This window comes from Mytilus californianus, unplaced genomic scaffold, assembly GCF_021869535.1.
Source record: "Mytilus californianus isolate M0D057914Y unplaced genomic scaffold, xbMytCali1.0.p SCAF_4, whole genome shotgun sequence".
Taxonomy (NCBI): domain Eukaryota; kingdom Metazoa; phylum Mollusca; class Bivalvia; order Mytilida; family Mytilidae; genus Mytilus; species Mytilus californianus.
In genome coordinates, this window is record NW_026262690.1 from 9,471,099 (window position 1) to 9,493,259 (window position 22,161).

Genomic DNA, 22,161 nt, shown 5'->3' on the forward strand with positions numbered 1-22,161 from the left:
AGTTTTTTATATGCATTTAGTAGATCTTAATAATTTTGTTTTCAAGGTAGTGAAATATCTTTTACTCCATCCAATCATATGGCTCCAAGTATTCCTATTACTTTCAATGCAGATATATGCTTTGTAGTGAACAGACTCAAAATGTTTAACCTTGATTTCAAGTCACATAAAATCCTTGGGATTACCATGCAGGCCAGCAATTTGTAAGAAGATGCTGTATCAGTGCAAAAAGGGGCACAAACTAATATCAACAAAACACACTATACTTTGACGAGTGTTCAAAATAAATTATGAAAGGCAAACAAAGAATATTAACCAATTTTTAATTTTAATAAACAATTTTGTTTATTACATAATATCACCTATCAATAACGTTCATGATGAAAATGCTTACAATAAAATAAAATGAAAAAATGCTCATCCACACATATTTGTAATAAATTTTTCTTTTCAATATAACAATGGTGTATAATTCTGATAAATAGAAAGAACTATACAACTAACAAAATACATCAGATTTTCTTTTGAGTCAATACACCTCAAACTACCAAATAAATTTGCAACAGTTTTCCTTAATAAATGTTTCGTTCATGACTTTTCTCCAAGTCACAAATATATAAACAACTCAATGCTGTCCATGGTTTCTCTATCATACAAAAAAATTGTATATTTCATAAATCTCACATATGCAGCATACATCACAACATTTTCTATGAAACATAAAAACTTGCTCAGCTGATCTTTTACAGTGAAATGTGTTATAAACAATTCTTACACCATTAAATTCTACAGATGTCAAATTTGTCAATTAGGACCTGATAAACACTTATTTCTATGTCAATGAAAATACCTGATTTGAATATATAAACAATTGTCTGTTATATGATATTCTTCCATATAAGTCTGTTACAATAAATCTAGACAAATGTCTGACAGCAATAAAATTATAAAAATCCTGACCATAAATTAATGAGAGCAATGTTAAGATTTTTTGAAATTGCAAAAATATTCAAAAAAATCTTTGGTTATCGCATTCAACTTTTCAAATAAATTGTTGATTAATTATAAAAAAAACATAAAAGTTGGTGATAATTTGTTTTCAGAAATCACTACATCTAAATATAATGATTCTTTAAATTTGATTGGATTGAATACAATATATAAATGAAGATGAGGTGATGTGATGATAAACTGACATTATTGGTAGTTAAGACTATTTGAAGTTTTAAATAAATAAAAATTGTCCAAAATCTGTGTATCTCCAACAACAAAGATAATTATTGAGGTTAAACTGGTGATACCTATTGGTAAATGTTCTTTGTAATTGAGAACATTTTGTATTCATGTTTTTTATTAAGTTTTGATATAACTGTAAAAAAAAATTCTGAATTTGTATAAAACATCACTTGTATACCTCTATTCACTTCTGCTGACACATTTGTTTTAATAAAGTACTAATAAACAACACAACATACATCGTATACCTTTAAATTTACACATAATTTTCTTACTGGTTTGATATTGTTTTCATTCAATCAACCTTCCATACATTGTACACAGATTACATCAACTCTCATTGCACATGCACTGAATTCTCTGTGTATTTACAAAAATTAACATATCTTAACACATAAATGTGTAGCTTTCAAAACAAAAATTAGCAAAAATTTGACACAATTATTATTATAACTGTTTTGCAACATTAGGAGAAATTGTTCTGCTAAATATTTTACCTCATCTATGAAACTTTGAAAACATTACTCATCACGTATCCATTTTTTATTCCATAGGGTAGGTCCTAAAAATTTTCCTGAATGTAAAATATTAATTTATTGTTTTGTTGACTAATAACTACTAAGCTTTAACTTTTTTTTACAATTTTCATTTAAAAGTCATATAAAAATTCATGACAATCTATTGATTAAAAAGTCAGCTGTTCTAAATTTTGATATAAGGAGAGCTTACTTCACGCTTTTATATTAAAAATGTATGTTCCATCACACAAATCAATAGAAGAGTTACTTCCCTTACCCAATCTGAAATTTTCTATTGCAAAATAGTAAGAATCATGGTCTATCAAAAGTTTACTGTGTAGCTTTTGACTTTGATTTTCCTGAAGCAGATTTCTTGTCTTTCTTTTTCAATCCATCCATATTCCCTTTTAACAAATTTGCATAAGCCTGCAAAATAATATTCATTCTTTTATACATTAATATTGGACCATATCCTGTTCACGTGTAAGAATATAAAATTCATTTTTAAGAGTAATGGAATTAAAAAAAACATCTCATCATTGCAAAATATATTGTAATAGAAAGTAAAATTGATAATAACAAAAGTTGCATACATTGAAATGGTGCACATACCCCAATCTTAATTCAAAAGAGAGAAATATCTGTATTTATAGAAATAACATGAAATTTTCAATATTGGCATTGGTATCATCCAGAGACCGCCATATTGGACAGAAGGCTCTAGCCTAGGGTTCCAGTATTGGTTTATGTATGATTTCCAATAACAAGATCATCACCTTGGTACTCTTTGAAGTCCACCTGACAAAACAAGAGTGCTGCTTGCATGCCAAAACACTAACAGAAGGAGGTTTCATCAAAATCAAACACTTCTGTGATTTGTTAGATACGGTCAGGGAAATTTACAACTTCATTCATTCAATACATATTAGTTTATGTCTATTGTAACAAAGATAGGTGATGATGGTGATAGGAAAAAATATTACTGTATGTGTGATCATTAAAAAACAAATCGTTCTAAAATTTTATGTTTTTTTCTTATCATAAACATAAAACTGGAAACACATCTGCCCACTGTCTGTTCAATAACTGCATTCCATGGTAATGAGCTGACACAAGTACTGTTGAAATTCCCAGGCCACTTTTTGTTTATATTATGAATTATCACATGTGCATTTGAAACAATAGGAACATTTTATGCAACAGAAAATCATGTAAAAAAAAATTTCAAGTTGTAACTAATTTTGAAGCAGCATGCAGGCCAAAAAATTGTGAAAGCTGTTATACATTTTTAATTCTTCCAAAACAGAGGCAGAAAATCCAAACAAGAAATCAAATTGGTGTAGCCTAATTGGTATTTGTGTAGATCTTGTGTCGCATCAATCACTTTTATAGTTTCTACCTATATAATATTCTTTATAGTTTATACCTATATATTATACTTTATAGTTTTCGGGAAAAACACAATCAGTAAGTCAAAACTCATCATTAAAGGGCAATAACTTTATAAGGAGTCATCCAGTGATTTCAATCATTTTTGGAATTTTTGTAGATCTTGTATTGCTGGTATTTTTTGTAGTGTACAGTTTCTACTATTTATCATAGTTTTGGAGATAATTAGCAAAAAACGAAAATTAGTCATAAATCATCATTTAAGGGCAATATTTATGTTAGGAGTCATCCAAATGGTTTTGGTCAAATCGGCATTTTTTAGGATCTTGTAATGCTGACCATTTTGCCTTTAACAGTTTCTACCTATGTATAATAGGTTTTTAGATAGGCACTGACTACGGTTACATGGAAATGTAACAATAATATAAAAATTATTGTTACATTGAAGACTAATTGCCGGAATACAAGGTTGGGTAAGGAACCGACTAATTACGAATGTAACAATAATATTTGTGTCTACGGTTACATTGCGTTATTGTTACATGTTCATGTATGATGGGGCTACGGTAACGAATATGTATTAAAATAAAACTTGAAAACTGTTATTTGATATTTACAATATTGCATACAATTTTTATAATTTTTATTTACAATGACAGTTAATCCAGTAAGTTATTTTTGGAGAATGCTTTAGTCCGACACATTTTTTTTAAAAGTTAAAGAAACTTTAAATGTATGCCATGCTCCAGACGAAAAATATTTTTTTACTCTTGCGATGTTTAAAGTTTTCGTCCAATATTTATGTTGGAAGCATGTGAGGTTGTTTAAATACAAGTCAGTTGTGAAAGTAATTGATATTGACATTGGCCGATAGGTTGAAACTGGTGGAAACAGTGTTTTCATTTTCAGAGTCCAGATATTTTGTGATCGTAATTTAATTATTGTTGGTGAAAGTAGTATCTTAAAGAACACCAAAACAATGAATACTTAAAAGATCTTAAAACTATTTAAACACTATTCGTTGAATATTTATTATTATTATTATTATTACTACTAATACTATCTATTCATATCGAAGAATTAAGTAACAAAACCATAGAAGGTTTAAGTTTAATAATTATAGCGTACATTGCAGTCTTTAATGTAACAATAACGCAATGTAACCGTAGACACACATATTATTGTTACATTCGTAATTAATCGGTTCTTTACCCAACCTTGTATTCCTGCAATTAGTCTCCAATGTAACAATAATTTTTATATTATTGTTACATTTCCATGTAACCGTAGCCAGTGCCTTTTAGATAATAGGCAAAAAACCTTAAGTCAATTAGTGTCATGTAATCGCAATGACTCCTATAAGGAGTCAAAACGTTTTGGTGAAAATAGGAAGTAGGTAAATTCTGAACACTTATGTCCTTGTTAGAAATATAAGACAACAAATGTTTTTGCCTTTATGTTCTATTTTAAGCCATAGAGGCCATGTCTGTTAAAAGACAGGAATAAAAAATATACAAGCTTCAAAATCAAAAACTAGATATCCTAAGGATCATTCAGGCCTAGTTTGGTAGGAATCTATTTGATAGTTTTAGAGGAGAAGATCTATGAAAAAGTTTCACGGACGATGGACAACAAGTGATGACAAAGGCCTACATGGCCTTGTAAGCCAGGTGTGGTAAAAATAACTTAATTGCATTTACAATTTTACCCTATTTTCAATATTCTGCCAAAATATTGGAGATTTAAATGTAAGAAGTTTAAGCCAACATATCTAATGTACCTTTTACTAGGAAGGACTGGGAACATATGTTAATAAACATAAAACTAAATCTCTAAATTCAGTATCATTGATAAAATAGGAGTGCACAAACTAAAATGTCTCATCTGCTATATTGCTCATGATTGATTTTATGTTGTAAGTCTTTAAAATTAAGGTTTTACTGCAAGTACTACATAAACTTAAAATTATCAATGATGATGGTGATAGGAAAATATATTACTGTATGTGTGATCATTAAAAAACAAATCATTCTAAAATTTTATGTTTTTTTCTTATCATAAACATAAAACTGGAAACACATCTGCCCACTGTCTGTTCAATAACTGCATTCCATGGTAATGAGCTGACACAATTACTGTTGAAATTCCCAGGCCACTTTTTGTTTACATTATGATTTATCACATGTGCATTTGAAACAATAGGAACATTTTATGCAACAGAAAATCATGTGAAAAAAAAATTTCAAGTCATAACTAATTTTGAAGCGGAATGCAGGCCAAAAAATTGTGAAAGCTGTTATACATTTTTAATTCTTTCAAAACAGAGGCAGAAAAATCCAAACAAGAAATCAAATTGGTGTGGCCTAATTAATTTCTTGAGTAAAGGTAAAAGGTTGCTGTGCACCCACTTTATAATCCATCCCTAGCTCCTACAATATTTCCATCAATAAAATAAACGATCATTGCCCTAATAAAAATAAGGAGATGTGGTATGATTGCCTGTGAGACAAATATCTACCAGAGCTCATATGACGTGGATATTAGCAATTATAGATGACAGTACTGACTTCAATAAATAGAAAAACCCATACTGTACAGTAACCTATAAAAGACCTGACATAAAAAATGTGAAACAATTCAAACGAGAAAACTAATTGCCTAATTTATAACAATACAATTTATGTAAACAAATAGCCATGCTGAAGTCATTTTGGGAAAATCTAATTACAAAATCAGACTAGGTATAATATCTTACCATTTGAAATTTGTTAACATCCTTTTGACTGACCTGAAATATATATAAATGATATTAACATGAGAAAAATATGTTGACCTAAAAATATGCAATAAATTTTGTACATAGATATCGACAACCCTCAGATTGAATGAATAGTGGCATTGAAATACTATAAACCAACTTATTTTCACTAATTCTTTCGACATTTAGCCCTATATAGTGTCTTTGTGTCAATTTTTTTGGTGATTACCTATCGACACTGAAGTATTTATATAAATGAAGATCCTAGTTGGATATATGCATGATGATTTATATTCGTGTTATTTTCTATTCATAAAAAAACAAGAATGTGTCCATAGTACCATATGCCCCACTCGCACTATCATTTTCTATGTTAATTGGGTTAAAAACTCTAAATTGGCATTAAAATTAGAAAGATCATATCCTAAGGAACATGTGTACTAAGTTTCAAGTTGATTGGACTTCAACTTCATCAAAAACTACTTTGACCAAAAACTTTAACCTGAAGCAGGACAGACGGACAGACGAACGGATGCACATACTGAAAAACATAATGCCCCTAGGTGGGGCATAAAATAAAATCCTCAGAAAATGATGATTTACAGAAATTGTATGTTAACTTTCTACCCCTTTGACTGTCTAATTGGTCATTTTACAATATATAAACCACATATGATATAATATATTATATCAATAAAAGGTGTGATTTAATCTGATAGATAAAGGCATTCTAGTAACTATTTTATTCCATGGCATGCATCTACAAATGTATAACTGTTTATCTAATTTTACTCAAACTATTGTGAGTGTGTGTGTTTGTATGCGGTTTTTAGTATGGGGATTTTTCAAGATATAATATAAGTGTAAATACATGTATGTGTGCATGTCAATTATTTGTGACAAGAAATCTTTAATGTGCCAGACCTTTCTCTTATCTCCTCAGTGATTCCTTAGGTCTGAGGTCTTATTGGATATTTGGTCAAGTTACGTTTCGTTACTGGAACAAATTGTTTTACTAGAATGTCAAAGAATTCTGAAGGTCTTCTGATGAGATAGTTGATCCAGTAATGTATCAATGAACCAATGTCTAACATGTACATAATGATGATCTACCTGTCATGGCTACTCTTCATCAACAAATTAGTTCTAACATATTCATTACTTACCACTGTACTAAGTTTTTTATTTCCCAATGAGGCTCTGATTAAACATTTATATTCTGTTGGGTCTGGGAGATGTCCTTTCCTAGGCTGTGGCTTTGTATGACCATCCCCTTAAAAGGTCAAATTAATTTATACAGAGATCTTGAAAAGCTATATGTTTGAACATTTCATGCACTATAACTAATAAATATACTATAGTTTTAAAAACAAGAGCACAACATATTCAAGGATTATGCAAAATATGAATATAAACAAGAATTGCAATATATATACGTATATATATGTACAAATGGAGTTGTGTATTAACACTTGATATATTCTTTGATAAGAGTTGTAACTAGATACCGGTATATAAAAAGAGGATGTGATTGCCAATGAAACAACTCTCCACAAGAGACCAAATGACACAGAAATTAACAATTATAGGTCATCGTACATCCTTCAACAATGAGCAAAGTTTAAAAGCCATTCATAAAAATACAACAACATGAATATGAAAATAAACTGTTAACACAGAGATATGTCTCGCCTATTTGTTATTTTGATAATGCAAATGTTGAAATTAAAATATGCAAATTTTCAAAGTCAATGAACCATGACTGAAGGTACAGGGTTAAACAATCTCCATGGAAATGAGATGTGCCAATGCTAATACAACTGCAAACCAAATACCATTGACTTTTCATAAGTCGTTTCCTTTAAACAAACCTAAACACAAACATTAACTTGTAAACTATGTAAAAGTTTCAAAGTCAATGAACCATAATTAGGGGGAGGGGTTATATAATCTCTATGAAAATGAAACTTGCAAATGCCAATACATTTGCATACCGAATATCATTGACTTAACATTAGTGGTTCATCTTAAACTGACCTAATCACTAACTAATACATGTAAAGTAAGCAAAAGTTTCAAAGTCAATAGACCATGACTGAGGGGTAAGGACCAAATATTCTCCATGGAAATGAGATGTGCTAATGCTTATACAACTGCATACCAATTATCATTGACCTACCACTAACGGTTCCCCTTAAACTGACCTAATGACAAACTAATACATGAAAACTAAGCAAAAGTTTCAAAGTCAATAGACCATGAATGAGGGGGCGGGGCCAAATAATCTCCATGGAAATGAGATATGCCAATCGAATGCTTATACAACTGCATACTAATTATCATTGACCTACCACTAACGGTTCCCCTTAAACTGACCTAATGACAAACTAATACATGAAAACTAAGCAAAAGTTTCAAAGTCAATAGAAACTGCAGGGTTTGACACTTACTAAATGTATGTACTAGCCTGCAGGGCTAGTGAAATTATTATTCTACTAGTCCTCTTGTCAAATCACTAGCCCTCGAAGTGCCGAGGGCACTTGGACGGTAGTGCCACCGGCACAACCCTATCTAGGAGGGTCTGGGGGCATGCCCCCCCAGAAAATTTTGATACAAATGAAGCTAAATCCTGTGTTCTGGAGCATTTCCAGAGGGTTTTGAACATGTTTTATTTCATGAAATTTCACTGGTTTGCTTATAAAAAAAAAAAAATTTCGTATTTTAATCATTTATATTAAGAATGTGTTCAACTTATTTTGAAGACCCCTTTAGATCATTTACTTCATCATCATCCTCATTTTACTTATCATTATTACTAGTGTCTTTAAATTTAATGAAGATGGATAAGTTAGGGATTTAAAAATACACCCACAAAAGAGGAAAGGTTTGCCCTTGCTGTTTTTTGTCATAATTCTTCATGGACTCCTTCTTTTCCCTTGTTGTTTCAGTTTATTTTTTTTTTTTGCAGGACAAGATTTTATTCCTAAAAATCTGTATATTTTTACCAGAGACCAAGGAATTGTATAGTATACAAATCCTTGCAGAGACCTATAATTTTGTTTTTATGACAATAATTCAGTGATATTGTTTCAATGTTTGCCTCAAATTACATTCGAAATATAGCTTTTTCCCCTTGAGAAAATTCCCAATTACTAAAAAAATGGCTTAAAATTCCTCCCAATAAGTTGTACATTTTTCCCAAACAGTGATGGTATCGGTAGTAATGTATGTAAATTTCGTATTCATGTTATTATTTTGATATTATGAAAGCACTTTTGAGATCCAGGTTTCTGATTAGAATCATCACAGCATTTGTAACACACGTGGTTTTCAATGTATTAAGTACCATCATTATTTCCGTTTCTTTCCCCTCCCCAAAAAGTACCTTTCATGTTAAAAATGTCCGACAATCAAAAATTTATATATGTGAATAAACTGTACAATAAAGGCAGCAAAGGTTAGCAAAAAATCTGGGATATGTTGAAAATTAAAATTTTGTGAAATTCCTAGTTTTGAAAAAAAAATTGACTAGCCCGTCAGACTAATGTGATGAAAATTTTACTAGCCTTCCCTAATTTTTACTAGCCTCGGGCTAGCGGACTAGCGTTAGTGTCGAACCCTGATTACTGCATACCAAATATCATTGACCTACCACTAGTGGTTCCCCATAAACTGACCTAATCACAAACTAATACATGTAAACTAAGCAAAGTTTCAAAGTCAATAGACCTTGACTGAGGGGACGGGGCCAAATAATCTCTATGGTAATGAGATGTGCCAATGCTAATACAACTGCATACCAAATATCATTGACCTACCACTAGTGGTTCCTCATAAACTTACCTAATCACAAACTCATACATGTAAACTAAGCAAAGTTTCAATAAAAATGAATTGTCTAGTTTTTCTATTTCAAAAATGTTGAGTAAAATTTTAAATATGGACTTTTGGACCATCCATTTACAATTTTTCATGTAGAAGCATCTCTGTAAAACTTACATCTTTTCATTGTTAACATCATTGAACCAGATGATCTTCCTTTCTGAAACATCTTTGTCAGTTCTGTTAAAAACTGGAAAAAAAAAATACATTCCATATTACAAAGTTATATTAACATGTACAAACTCATATAGAACATTTTGTAGATTCTTCCACAACATCTGGAGTGGTAGGATGAAGGATTACTCAGTTTTATAGCATAAGGTTTTGTGCAATTACAATACTACCAGGGAATGACAGAGACATTTATTGCCATACAAAAATTTTGGCCAATTAGGAGCTGAACCTTAATATACATGTAGAGACAATATATATATGAAAAAGCAAATCATTTAGCTTTTTATCCATACTAAGAATATTGACAGTGGTTGTCTTATGACCAATTGCCAGTGTTTAAAAAAAGGAAATGAAATTAGCCTTAGGCAGGAAAAAGCTTGGCAAAGGTGATATATCTGATGAACCCTTGATAGCCAAACAAAAATTTAGGAGAAGCCATATTAGTTAAAAATATTACACAAAATATTATACGAAAGAAAATTGGTTTATTAAGTTAATTTTCTACACATATGTATTAAAGATATTGATTTATTAATATGTATTAATATAATAAACTGTTGACACAGAGATACATGTCTCGCCTGTCGGCATAAAACTCAGAAAAAGACAATCTGATTGACAGCAACATGGTTTAGTAATTCAGTCGCTGGACCATTATCTATTGGACAGGGCCTGAAAATAATCAGTTCAAGGTCAGGTACATGTATCTGAGCAGGTTAATTAAATACTGCAATTTTCCCCTAGAGGTTGGTGACATCTCTGTTCCAATGTTCCCTACTGAAGGCCTGATACACATATTTAATTTGTTTAAGGGCAATAAACATGATGAACTACAAAACATTATTTTTGTTGTATAAAATTTTTTCATAAATATCCTACAAAAAATTTAGATGCGAGTTCACTTATATTGCAATTTTCCATACACATTTTTATATCCAAGAGGCAACTCCTGTAATTTTTTTTTTTTTTATTGGCGTTGATTATCTAACTTGTTAAAGACCTTGTTAATATAAACATTTGATAAACATCTGAAAAGAAAAGTAGGCTTCAGTGTGCTTACAATGAAATTTTCCATATAAATTTCATTTCAAAGGGACATAACTCTGTAAAAATAGCTGATCAGCACTGATTATCAAACTCATCCAAGTCAGTGCCATGATTGCTGATATAAACTCTGATATAACTTTTACTAAACTCTAACATTAAATGTTTGCTAGACAAGTCTTACAATTCAATTTTCCAAGGGACATGACTCCCATTAAAAAAATTGATCACCCCCGATTTTTGAACTCATCCAAAACATAAATGATATAAATCTTCAATTTTAATTTCTTAAAAATATAGCAAGAATCGTAGGGTTGAGGGTGCTTCCAAGACACGACAAAAAAAAGATGGATACAAGGAAGGGGTATTACTCCTATAAAAATATATGATATGCATGGATTTTAAAACTTGTTCAAGACATTGCTATTATAAACAATTTTAAATCAAATTTGTGAAAGATCTGACAAGAAATTTTGGCTCCAGGGCACTAACATTGCAATTTTTCATGGAATTTACTGTTCCAAGGGATATTACTCCTGTAATAACAATTGATCATGGCTGGTTTCCTACATGGTACAGGACATTCATGCTATTAATCTTTAATCTAAATTTCATAAAATATGGCAAGAATTGTAGACTTGAGAGCACTTTCAAGGTTGGATGGACGGATGAACAGAAGAGGCATTACTCTTTTTTTTAATGAGTTAATCTGCATTGATTTTCAAACTCATTCTAAACATTGCTGATGAAAACCTTTTATATAACTTCATAAATGATAGTTTGTGGAAAAAAAGACAATTTATATGTACAATGTATCCTTGTAGTTTGTATATGTCTCACAGTCTGTAAGTAATTGGGTGGTTTTGACTTGTTCTGTTGTCAGTTGGTAATAGTATTTCAGATGGTATGGCACTAAGGCCATGAATAACTTTATAAAATATAATTAGTTTTGTTTTTAAAGGCGGTGTTCATCTAAAGTACATTTGTAGGTAGTTGTAAGTAATTAATCGTAATTGTAACACTACTGGTGTTATGGTAGCTATTACAAATGTATCTAGCTTTTTGTCTCTGAACTATTTCTATTTTTGTGTAGCATCTTTTGTGCGAGGGTCCAATCAACTGCAGCCTACATGTCAATTTTGCTCTGGATTTTATGTGTTTTAGAATATTTTTCATGTAGGGAATCCTATTTCTTTTTAATATAATGTTGTAATTATATGTAGGTTCCTAATTAGATTGGATTCTAAATAATGCTTAGATATTGAGCAGATGTAACATATTCAAGAAATGTGGTTATGTACAAAAAAGAATCCGGGTTTGTTCCCCCCATTCACATTAGCCCTAGTACCTGTTCGCCCTGGGTCAATTAGCCCTAATACCAGTTCGCCCTGATTTTTAATTTAAATTCTTGTCTTCTCATTCCTCAATAATTCTAGTCAGTCAATTTAGACAGTAAAATAATAAATGAACTTATAAATACCCCAAAGTTTCGCTTTTGTGTTTTGACAATTTGTATATCAATATTTTTACTCATTCCACACTGTCAGTCTAGTTTATCAAAAAAAAAAAAAAAAAATTGTTTTCATCATTAATCCGCCAAAGACAATAAATACAACAATCAGTGAGATCAAAGACATAATTTTGAACATTTAATAATCATTAATTTCCAAACATTTCCATGTTTTTTCATGAATTTTGAGAAATATATATATTTTGGTTAATATCTGAGTAAGTTTATTAAAACTTAATACCATTAATATAATTTTTTTTGATGCAGGACGTTTTGGCCACACTGCCCTTTCGACCACAGTCGTTTTGGCCATGGTTTTTTATTGATATAAAGAGAGGAAAATATAATTGTTTTAGAATTAAAAAAAAATTAAAAATACATTTTAATCATTAGGGCAAAAATAAATTAATAGTGTGTTTCCTATTTCATCTTCAAAAAAATTAGGTAGGGTAGGTAGGTAAAACATTTTATTTTATGAAAACATTTTTTTTTTTTTTTATTGATGGGTCGACAGCAGGAAAAAGTTCCAAATCAAATAGTTTGATGTGCGGGCTTCTCTGATATTTAGAAAAGTAATTAAATCTACAGCTTTTTTAATTTTCTGTTTTAAATCTGCGTCAGAAATATGAAAATAAACTCTAATGAAAATTGTATGCATTTCATTGGTCGTAAAAAGAAAAGTGTATGTTCTTCACGATGAATTATCTTGAACCAAAAATGGCAGTGAAAAATCTGGCATGGTATGTTATTATGTTGATCCTCGTTGAACCTAAAAATGTAAATGTCACACAGGGTATACATATGGAAGCAGATTCGTACCCCTTGAAAAAACTGTGAACCGATGCTAAGCAGCAGATAATTATGATTTTTTTAGGGTTAATACTCTGCCCTTGCACCCTCTTTATTTAATATACAGATGTGTTTTGATGTTTGAAAAAATGTGATGGTGATTGAAGATTGGGTGGTTCTGCCAATATTAAAATTCCAGGTTTTGAGAAGAGTGAGAATGTGAAATCTTTGTCTTATTAATGATGGTAGTAATGCCTGTTACCGTCAGGCGTCAAATGGTCATTTTTGGCTACCGTTAGCGTCAAATTGGTTAAAATTTTACCTTAATTCATCAAAATATCCTTATCGTGATTCTTCAGAGCAAGGATTTGTATACTATAGGTCTCAGATAATTATCGTTACCTTTTTTTGGAAAATTTTTTACTTTATTCGTCAAAATCAGTCGATTTTTTTACCGTCTAAAAGAAAGTGTACATTTTATCGTCAGGCACCAAAAATTACCTTTAACGTCGTTTGGCAAGATTTTTTAGCGTTATTCTGTCTACATATGATTGTTCTGCCTAACAGAAGTTCCACTGGAAACTTGTTATAACCAATGTCATAATATCTGTTCCTGTTGGAACAAATATTCTATACCATTCATTCCGTTAGGAACATATACTGTAATATTTATTCCAGTGGAAATAATATTCCAGAACACTTTTTCCATTTGGAACTTCTATTTCGTGACAATTTGTCGTGAAGGTACCTCATTAATCTACTGGTCAAATAAATTGCAGATGTAAATATGACAGGATTTTTTCCCTTTTCTTGTATAAATTGTTATGGGACCAGCCAGAGAAATAAAAAAGAATAAAAGTAGACATGGTGCTGGGGCAGATTCATTTATAAATGAATATGAATCATACACCATGTCTGCCTACTGGGGAAAGCTTCTGAAGTTTCATCTTTCTCGTTCCACATTGTCTGTTCCCTTGCCATCATAAACTAAAAAGCATTAACAGCCGTTTATGTTGCGTCCTGGGCACAATTCTGTACAACATTCGTAAGAGCATGTTTTACAACAAAAGCTGGATTGATTTTAGCAGTTTTTACTATAAAATTGTTAGTCAATTTACCGACAGTTACAGTCTGTCCAACCTGAAACGATTCTGACTGTTGCCGCGGGTCCAAAGAAGCACAGGTACAAGACGAGATTTAGTTAATATATGTATATAAACTGAATACACTTCATTATATATATGTTGTGATTCCGAGTATATCTAAATACCAATAGATACCTTGGATGGTCGTTCCTGCAGTCAGGAACAGCCGGATTGCTCTTCAGTAGAATATCGTCTGTATAGCCATTTAGTTCATTACCGGAAGAGAGGGATTTCTGGGTAGTTCTTCGGAAATCTCTAGATGGTCTGTCTGATGACCTAAAACTAACCCTACGAATACTACACTCCCCCCAGTTTTATTAATAAGGCCCCCTCTACTGAGGTGGGCCCTGTGAATTTCGCCAAAAATTAACAAAATACGGAAATCATACCCAATTTAGAGAAAATATGCATCAATTTATAATACACAGTATACACCCTATCCCCCAACAATTTCAAAAAAGTATACAACCTACCCCCCAAACAGACCCTATTCACGGGTCTACTGATACACTAAAAAGTTAGTGCAATGGGTTCCCAACAAATTGGGAACCCAGCCAACTGTGAATTGTTCTCTGAATCGTATGCCAACTCTCCCCTTCCTTTATACAAACTATGCCCTGGACACTAAGTGGCTGCAAGTCTTCTATATAGTTGGACCCAGGAGGTTGTGCTGATCCCGTCTCCATTGTGAAGAGTTTGGTCTCATTTTTCCTCCCTTGCACTGTAAATATATCTTTGTTAAGGTAGGGAATTCCAGGGTCCCACTGTCTTCTGGTGGGACCCAATCTAACTGTGGCAATGGTCACACATAAGACTGGTGTCCCACTGTCTACTGGGGGCGGCTGCAGATAAAAATAATTAGTGCCCACATTATCTGCTTTCAAAAGTGACCCCAAACTCAAACTTGGATTGTCTGGATTAAAGTATGCAGATTCTTTGTCTAATAAAAATTCTACAGTAATAACTTTTTCTTTGTTGAGCGGACTGTTGCTTTCAGTTGCGGCCTTTCTGTCAGTTTCTCCCGTTGAGGAAGGGTCCTCAAAAGTGAGAGATGTATGACTGTTTTCAGTATTGTCAGTCATTCCTCCGTCAACAATAGGAGTAGGACATGTCGAATCCTGGTATTGCGGACAAACTGTGACTATCTTCTCATCACTGGCCCCTTCTACCTCATCGTCTGAGGTGGAGTCCCAACTTTCTTGGGCCTCCTCATCACTTGCCAAAGTTGTCTCTGTTTGGGCAGCAACCTTGTGAATGCTACTGCTATTCTCAATTGCCAAGATAGCTCCTATGGGTTCCCTCATAATATTGGCTACTGGACCCTCCAGGTCCCCTGTGAGCAATGCTGGAGCAACTAAGTTGCTTTGGGGCACCTCACATTTCTCTACTAATGGTATGGCTGGGGTATCCACCATCAAGGAATACCCCTGGTTGGCCCTTATTTTCCAACAACCACTGTCTGTGTCCTTTATTAAAGTGAACCTCCTGTCCTCGTCAACCTTGATCAGTTTATGAATATCCGGTAAAGAGTACCCGGCAAAGCCTGGGTGCCTTTTAAGGATTTCCTCCACCAACAAATACCCACCTGGGAGGAGGCTTTGGACCAACTCCAGTGCACCATGCCTCAATATGTCCGCAAGACATTTAAATAAGTAGCAGTTCAATCCGCCTGAAGGAGTTGCCTCTTTGTCAGAATTGGAGCACTGCTCTGACTCAATCTCTGCTCTAACCTTCACCAACACACTCGGTTCTCTGTTCCCCTCCCTGTCCCTGGCACCTACCCCTGGGCCCACTATAGCTACCTCCGCTACTCTGGCTTGGGGTACAGACGCAACTTCTGAGAGGCCTAACTTCATTTGCGGGGACTCACTCCGGCCTCCTGAGTAGTCCCGTTGAAGTTTAATGGTCCAGTTGCAGTTCTGCTTGACTGATTTATGAAGGTAACAGTTTTATCCCTCCCCTGGAAATCTAGACAGTCCTTCCTTACATGTCCAGGCTTAAAACAGTGGTAGCACACTCCCCTTGGAGGCCCTCTATGAGTGGAGGGACTTCCTGAGATGGACTTACCTCCCAAGTTTGGACAATCCGTTTTTAAATGGCCCCTCTCCCCACAGTGGTGGTAACCTTCCGCCCCTGTCTGTCTGCCCGGTGAGGGGCTTCCTGCAATGGGGCTTGTGACGAGTTTCTTAAATTGGTCCATCATGTCGTCCAGTTTTTCATGGACCTGACCAAGTTTTTTGTCAAACTTCTTATTGGACTTTTCAAACTCCGCTTCCCATGCACTGTCTGGGGCCCTCTCACGAGCCATGGTAGCCCTTACATGGGGCACCTGATACTCATGGCAGGCCTCAGGGTGATCTTCATACCGCCCACCCATTACCTGCCTGACCTCACGCCTATTTGGCTTGCCATATATTGCCTTGGTGTTATGTTGGAATAGCCGTATTTTATCTACTGCTTCCTCAATACTTTGGGGCTGGAGGTTAGAGACTTGCACTCCCAACTCTTTGTTTTCAATGCCCTGGCACAGCCGTGTTACGGCTTGCTCATACATATACTCACCAGGGAGGTTACTAAATGCCCTGGTCGCCAAGGACAACACACGGTCAGCCCAGTCCTCAAGAGACTCCTCAGGGGCTTGCCTGGCATTGTTGAACTGGACCCGGGCAGTCTCAGGGAGCGCCTTGAAACCAAAACGCTTGTGCAGTTTTTCAACTAGCTCCCTATAACTCACCTCCCTGTCTCTTTCCGTAATGAGGGCATAATATTCACTTGCCTTTCCCTCAAGGCACCAGCAAAGTTGATCTTTGCATTCTTGTGGGCCCCACTCACAAACCTCTGCATACCTTGCAAATTTTGTGAAGAAAGCCTGCCAGTTGCTCTTCCCTTCATACTTAATATTTTTCGGGGCGTTGCTGATTTTTGAGGCGCTTCTTGAAACTCCTCGTGACCCACCTCTGCTGTCGGGTCCCCTTGTATTTTCCCTAGGCCTATCCTCATTATATGCTACTGGGTAGGCCTGCTGCCCATAGCTCCCCCTTATGGTGACCCCTTCTGGGGGCACGGGTGTGTACCCTTGATTACACCAACCCAGGGGTTGTCTATCTCCATAGGTATGGGCTGGGGTCTGCCTTGTGTCCTTGCCCCTATTGTCTTGCCACATGCCATAACTACTACGGGGTGTGTCATACAGTCCCCCACCGGTGTTCACCGGTTGGGTACCAGGTGCTGACCCCTGACTAGTATAATTGCTTGCAATACCCCTGGGATAAGAAGGTGTGCCCCCTTTCGTTGGGGCACTCTTGTCCCACGCATGGTCTTCGCCTGGCCAATACGGCTTGTACCCAATAATACTACTACCCTCGGGGTGAGGGTTGTTACCCTGGTTTGGGTCACCAGCGTTGTGGTGGCCCATCTCTTTTTGCGGCAACTGTTCCCCGTAAATCCCGCTCCAATTAGCTGTGGTCTCAGGCCTAGATCTGGCCTCCTCAGAATATGTTCTATACTCAAGGAAGGCAGAGTCCATCTGGCTGGGCCTTCCCCAAGCCCCAGGACTTTGCCCCTGGTGCCATCTTTCTTGATTAAATACAGACTGGCCATGTGTTTGGCATGGCATGCCTGGTGCGACAACCACTCCCCCATCTATAATAGTGTTTATCTTTGATTGATGTTTGCCTCGGGCCTCAGGTGGTGGCCCAATATTTTGGCCACCCCCATTGGTGCTGAAGTCCAGCCTAGCTATGAGGGCCATAGTGATTCTTAGGTGGGATATAGTGGCTAAATCAGCCTCAGTCACAAAGCCCTTGCCATCCCTTATGTCCATTATTTGCTCCCCAGTTTTGATGCCTATACCTGGGAGCTGGAGCAACTCTTGAAAACTGCACTGGTTAATGTTTACCAGTGACATGAGTAACTGTAAATTACTGACAACAATTGATAACAAAGTTTATTAATTTAAAGAATAAACAACAACAAACAACACACTTAGAATACCACAAGTTATTTATTTAATAACACAAAAACTTCTGGTCTGCGGTTAACAGAAGTAAACTAAACAATAACACAACGACTGGTAACCCGTCCTTCTGGTCTGCGGTTAACAGAATAAACAAAATAATAACAAGTCGACTGGTAACCCGTCCTTCTGGTCTGCGGTTACCGGTGACTGGTACCCAGCTGTCCCTTCTGGGTCAAGCAAGGTAATGACGTCGTCTCCTGCCACAATCTTTCCCCCTAAACTATCGTGAAGTATTCCTCCAGAATACTCCCAAAATGCCTGAAATGATTTATTCCCTCGCTGGAATAAACCAAAAACACCCTTTTCCCTCCTGTCTTACTATTTTTGCCGTCCACCACCGGCACGGCAAAAACATACAAAATATCCCTTAAAGTCCTTACACTGCCCGACAACACGACTGGTTCCCCGTTCCTCCCAGGTCACGTGATCCAAGTCGTCTTGAAAATACGAAAAAACAACAAATACTCAATACTACACAAAAAACAGGGGTTCTACCGCGCTGCAAAACCCCTGTGATGTTATGTAATATGCTCTCCCAGAGTATTACACAACAAAAAACGATCGGCAAAGGTTTCCCCCGAATCCTTTACCGCGGGAAATTCTGTTGAAGCGAACCTCGCCTCAACTCACAAAATGAGCCCTAAATTGCAAATCACCACGCAAATTAGTGCTCGCAGCGCCAATGTTGTGATTCCGAGTATATCTAAATACCAATAGATACCTTGGATGGTCGTTCCTGCAGTCAGGAACAGCCGGATTGCTCTTCAGTAGAATATCGTCTGTATAGCCATTTAGTTCATTACCGGAAGAGAGGGATTTCTGGGTAGTTCTTCGGAAATCTCTAGATGGTCTGTCTGATGACCTAAAACTAACCCTACGAATACTACATATACAAATATTTAAAAAATCTCGCTTGTAAAGGCTGTTCAAAGAAGACTTAGAAGTTGAACAAAGTGCGTCAACTTCGTATTTTTTTCGTCTATAGGTCCGCTTGATCTTCCTCAAAAAGATTCATCATATCGTAATTATCCGGATTTGATGTCATTATATTTTGCGTGCATGTGATCACATTTCGCATATTTGACAGCTAATACGCTACACGGTTGCCGAAAAGCCATGCTTGTTTATTTAAAATCTTGGTCCTTGAAACGCTTTACTTATCAATATTGGTCGTTATTATCAAACGCTTTTAAGATCTATAGTATTCTAAACGAATAATCGGATCCGGACAGACTGACAAATCCGGATTTTGAATATTTATATTATTTTTGTCAATAAAATGTTTAGGGTCGGCGTCGGAAACAGAGGTAGGGTCGGGAAACCGGAAACACACCATTTATTTATTTTGGCCTAAAATCTATATTCATTGATAAAAATGTGTTTCAATTTAAGAATGTTATAAAAATATTCGTAAAATGTTGATTTTTAATATAAAAAAAATAATATTTTTATAACAAGATATGATTGTTAATGAAAAGTGATATATCATATAACAAGATGTGATAATTATCAAAAAGAGAAGAAGATTGTTGTTCTAATCATTATAATAACAATAATCCCACTGATCATTTGTTAATTATCATTTCTTTGATATATCTAAAGTTTTCTTTATGTTTATGCTTTTGTCAAGTAATTGTTGAGAAAATACCAAACAAGATAAATATAAAACGCCAAGACCCAAGCTGAATTCAAGCTGATACAAACTTAAAAGTTATAGTTTGTGAATATATTCTTATAACAATACGATACAAGCTGTTTGAGTAAACCTTTGAAGTATTACAATTGCAACATAAATGGAACCAAAAATGCCTGATTGTTTTTTGTTAAGAAAAATTCTTTTTCAAAACAAACTTCTGTCAAACCATAAATGGCATAATGCATAAAAACAATATGAAAAAGTATGGCCCAATCGACTGTGGACGAACTGGTAGTGTGGCCGAAAACGTCCTGTGGATGAACTGGTAGCGAAACGTCTCCAAAGCATTTTTTTATATATAGAAGTAGGGCGATCGAAGGCGATACACCTTATCACGGAAGCAGGACAAATCGCCCCACTGGCAAATCGCCCCACACCTAATCGCCCCACTTTTTCACCAACTCGCCCCACTTTTAAAAAAATCGCCCCAACTGGTTTACCAACTCGCCCCACTTTTTAAAAAATCGCCCCACTTTTGAAAAGGGTTAAATCCCGTTAATTTTACTCCTGCCAACTCGCCCCACTTAACGTACAACGTAAAGGTAAACCCTTTTATTTTAAGACTTAAAATAGTAAATTTCTGTGACAAATTATCCCCAGGATAAAATATCACAGAGGAAGAAATAAACCGTTACAATATAATGTTATTGAGAATAAGAAATCTACATAAAAATAAGCAGATTGCTATAATTGCCAATGAGACAAGTATCCTTCAGAAACCAATATGATAATATTTAAATTCCAATTTATATTAAGCACTCCTAATGTAGTTGAATGTTAAAATGTCATGCAGGAAAAAAACGTCACATAATTGCTGATGCTACCTTCTTTCTGTTTTATTTCAACCAAAAGAAAAGAACCAAAAAAAAAGATGCATTTCTAACGTTTTCATAAGTGGGCAGAATTGGAAGGCCTACACTCATTACAGTTTAATCATTTTATTCATAAGTGGGGCTAGTTGGTAGCCATTAATTCTATTCATACTTTTATTTATCAGTTGGGTACGTTGGCAGACATAAATTCAACGGTATTACTTCCTTTTTCATAAGTGTAGAGAGTTGGCATGACTCAATATTAGGATTTTCCTATTTTTCATAAGTGGGGCGAGTTGGGATAACTCAATTCATCAGAATTTTTCTATTTTTCACAAGTGGGACGAGTTGACATTCACGTCACCGAAATACTGGTACTCACTTCTTACTGCTTTATTTAAACAAAAAGAAAAGAATTACAAAAGATGTTTATCTAAGGTTTTCATAGGTATTGATTTTATTTATAAGTGGCAGGAACATATACAACGGGATAGCATCTTTTTCCATAAGTGGGGCGAGTTGGCATTACTAAATTCATCGTGGTTTATCTATTTGTCATGAGTGGGGCGAGTTGGCAGACCTTATTTCAGCGGGATTTTAACCCTTTACATGAGTGGGGCATGTTATCCAACCTATTTTCAATGGGATTTTACTCTTTTCATAAGTGGGGCGAGTTGGTAAACAAGAGTGGGGCGATTTTTTTTAAAGTGGGGCGAGTTGGTGAAAAAGTGGGGCGATAAGTTTGGGGCGATTTGCCAGTGGGGCGATTTGTCATGGATTCCCTTATCACTATTTGTCCGCCATCACTGGACATCACAAAGGTTCCCGTAATATTTTGATGTCATAATAGAAAATATCTGACGCCACAATGGAAAAGTAATTGTTGTATGACGTCACTAGTTCAACCGGCGCAGATTCTCGGGGCAACCGTCGCAGATTTCCAAATAAGGTGTATACCTACAAAACGTATGGTTACTTTTTATGAGATATTGTAAATTTGGTACACTCTTACAAATGTAAACAAAATTAATCACAGTTTTAAAAGTCGTTGTAAGTGTGCGAATTTCGACAAAGTAACCAAATATCCCTTAATCAGTGTTAATTACCGTATCGTTTTCTAACAACATCTTGTACTTATGACAGTCGACTGCGTGGATAGATCTCCTTTTAAAGTTACAAAAGCTAGTCTT

The 22,161-nt window shown here is 34.8% G+C and overlaps 1 protein-coding gene across 1 annotated transcript; it reads right to left on the reverse strand.

Annotated features, from left to right (window-relative positions):
* Window positions 1–304: 304 nt before the first annotated feature.
* On the reverse strand, window positions 305–22,144 carry LOC127737424 (signal recognition particle 14 kDa protein-like). Its single transcript, XM_052248081.1, has 5 exons — window positions 22,078–22,144; window positions 9,901–9,973; window positions 7,068–7,174; window positions 5,899–5,931; window positions 305–2,180 (listed from the first exon to the last, which is right to left on the reverse strand). The coding sequence occupies exons 1-5, from the start codon at window positions 22,096–22,098 to the stop codon at window positions 2,085–2,087; spliced, it is 330 nt and encodes a 109-aa protein (XP_052104041.1). The 5' UTR covers window positions 22,099–22,144; the 3' UTR covers window positions 305–2,084.
* Between the last annotated feature and the right edge of the window lie 17 nt (window positions 22,145–22,161).

Excerpts from the sequence above, each read along its gene's own strand:
- LOC127737424 (XM_052248081.1), bottom strand. The coding sequence starts at position 22,098 with ATGTTGTTAGAAAACGATACG. Across the intron at positions 7,175-9,900 it reads GATGTTAACAATGAAAAGAT|GGGATGGTCATACAAAGCCA; the intron begins GTAAGTTTTACA and ends TGACCTTTTAAG. Across the intron at positions 5,932-7,067 it reads ATAAAAAACTTAGTACAGTG|GTCAGTCAAAAGGATGTTAA; the intron begins GTAAGTAATGAA and ends TATATATTTCAG.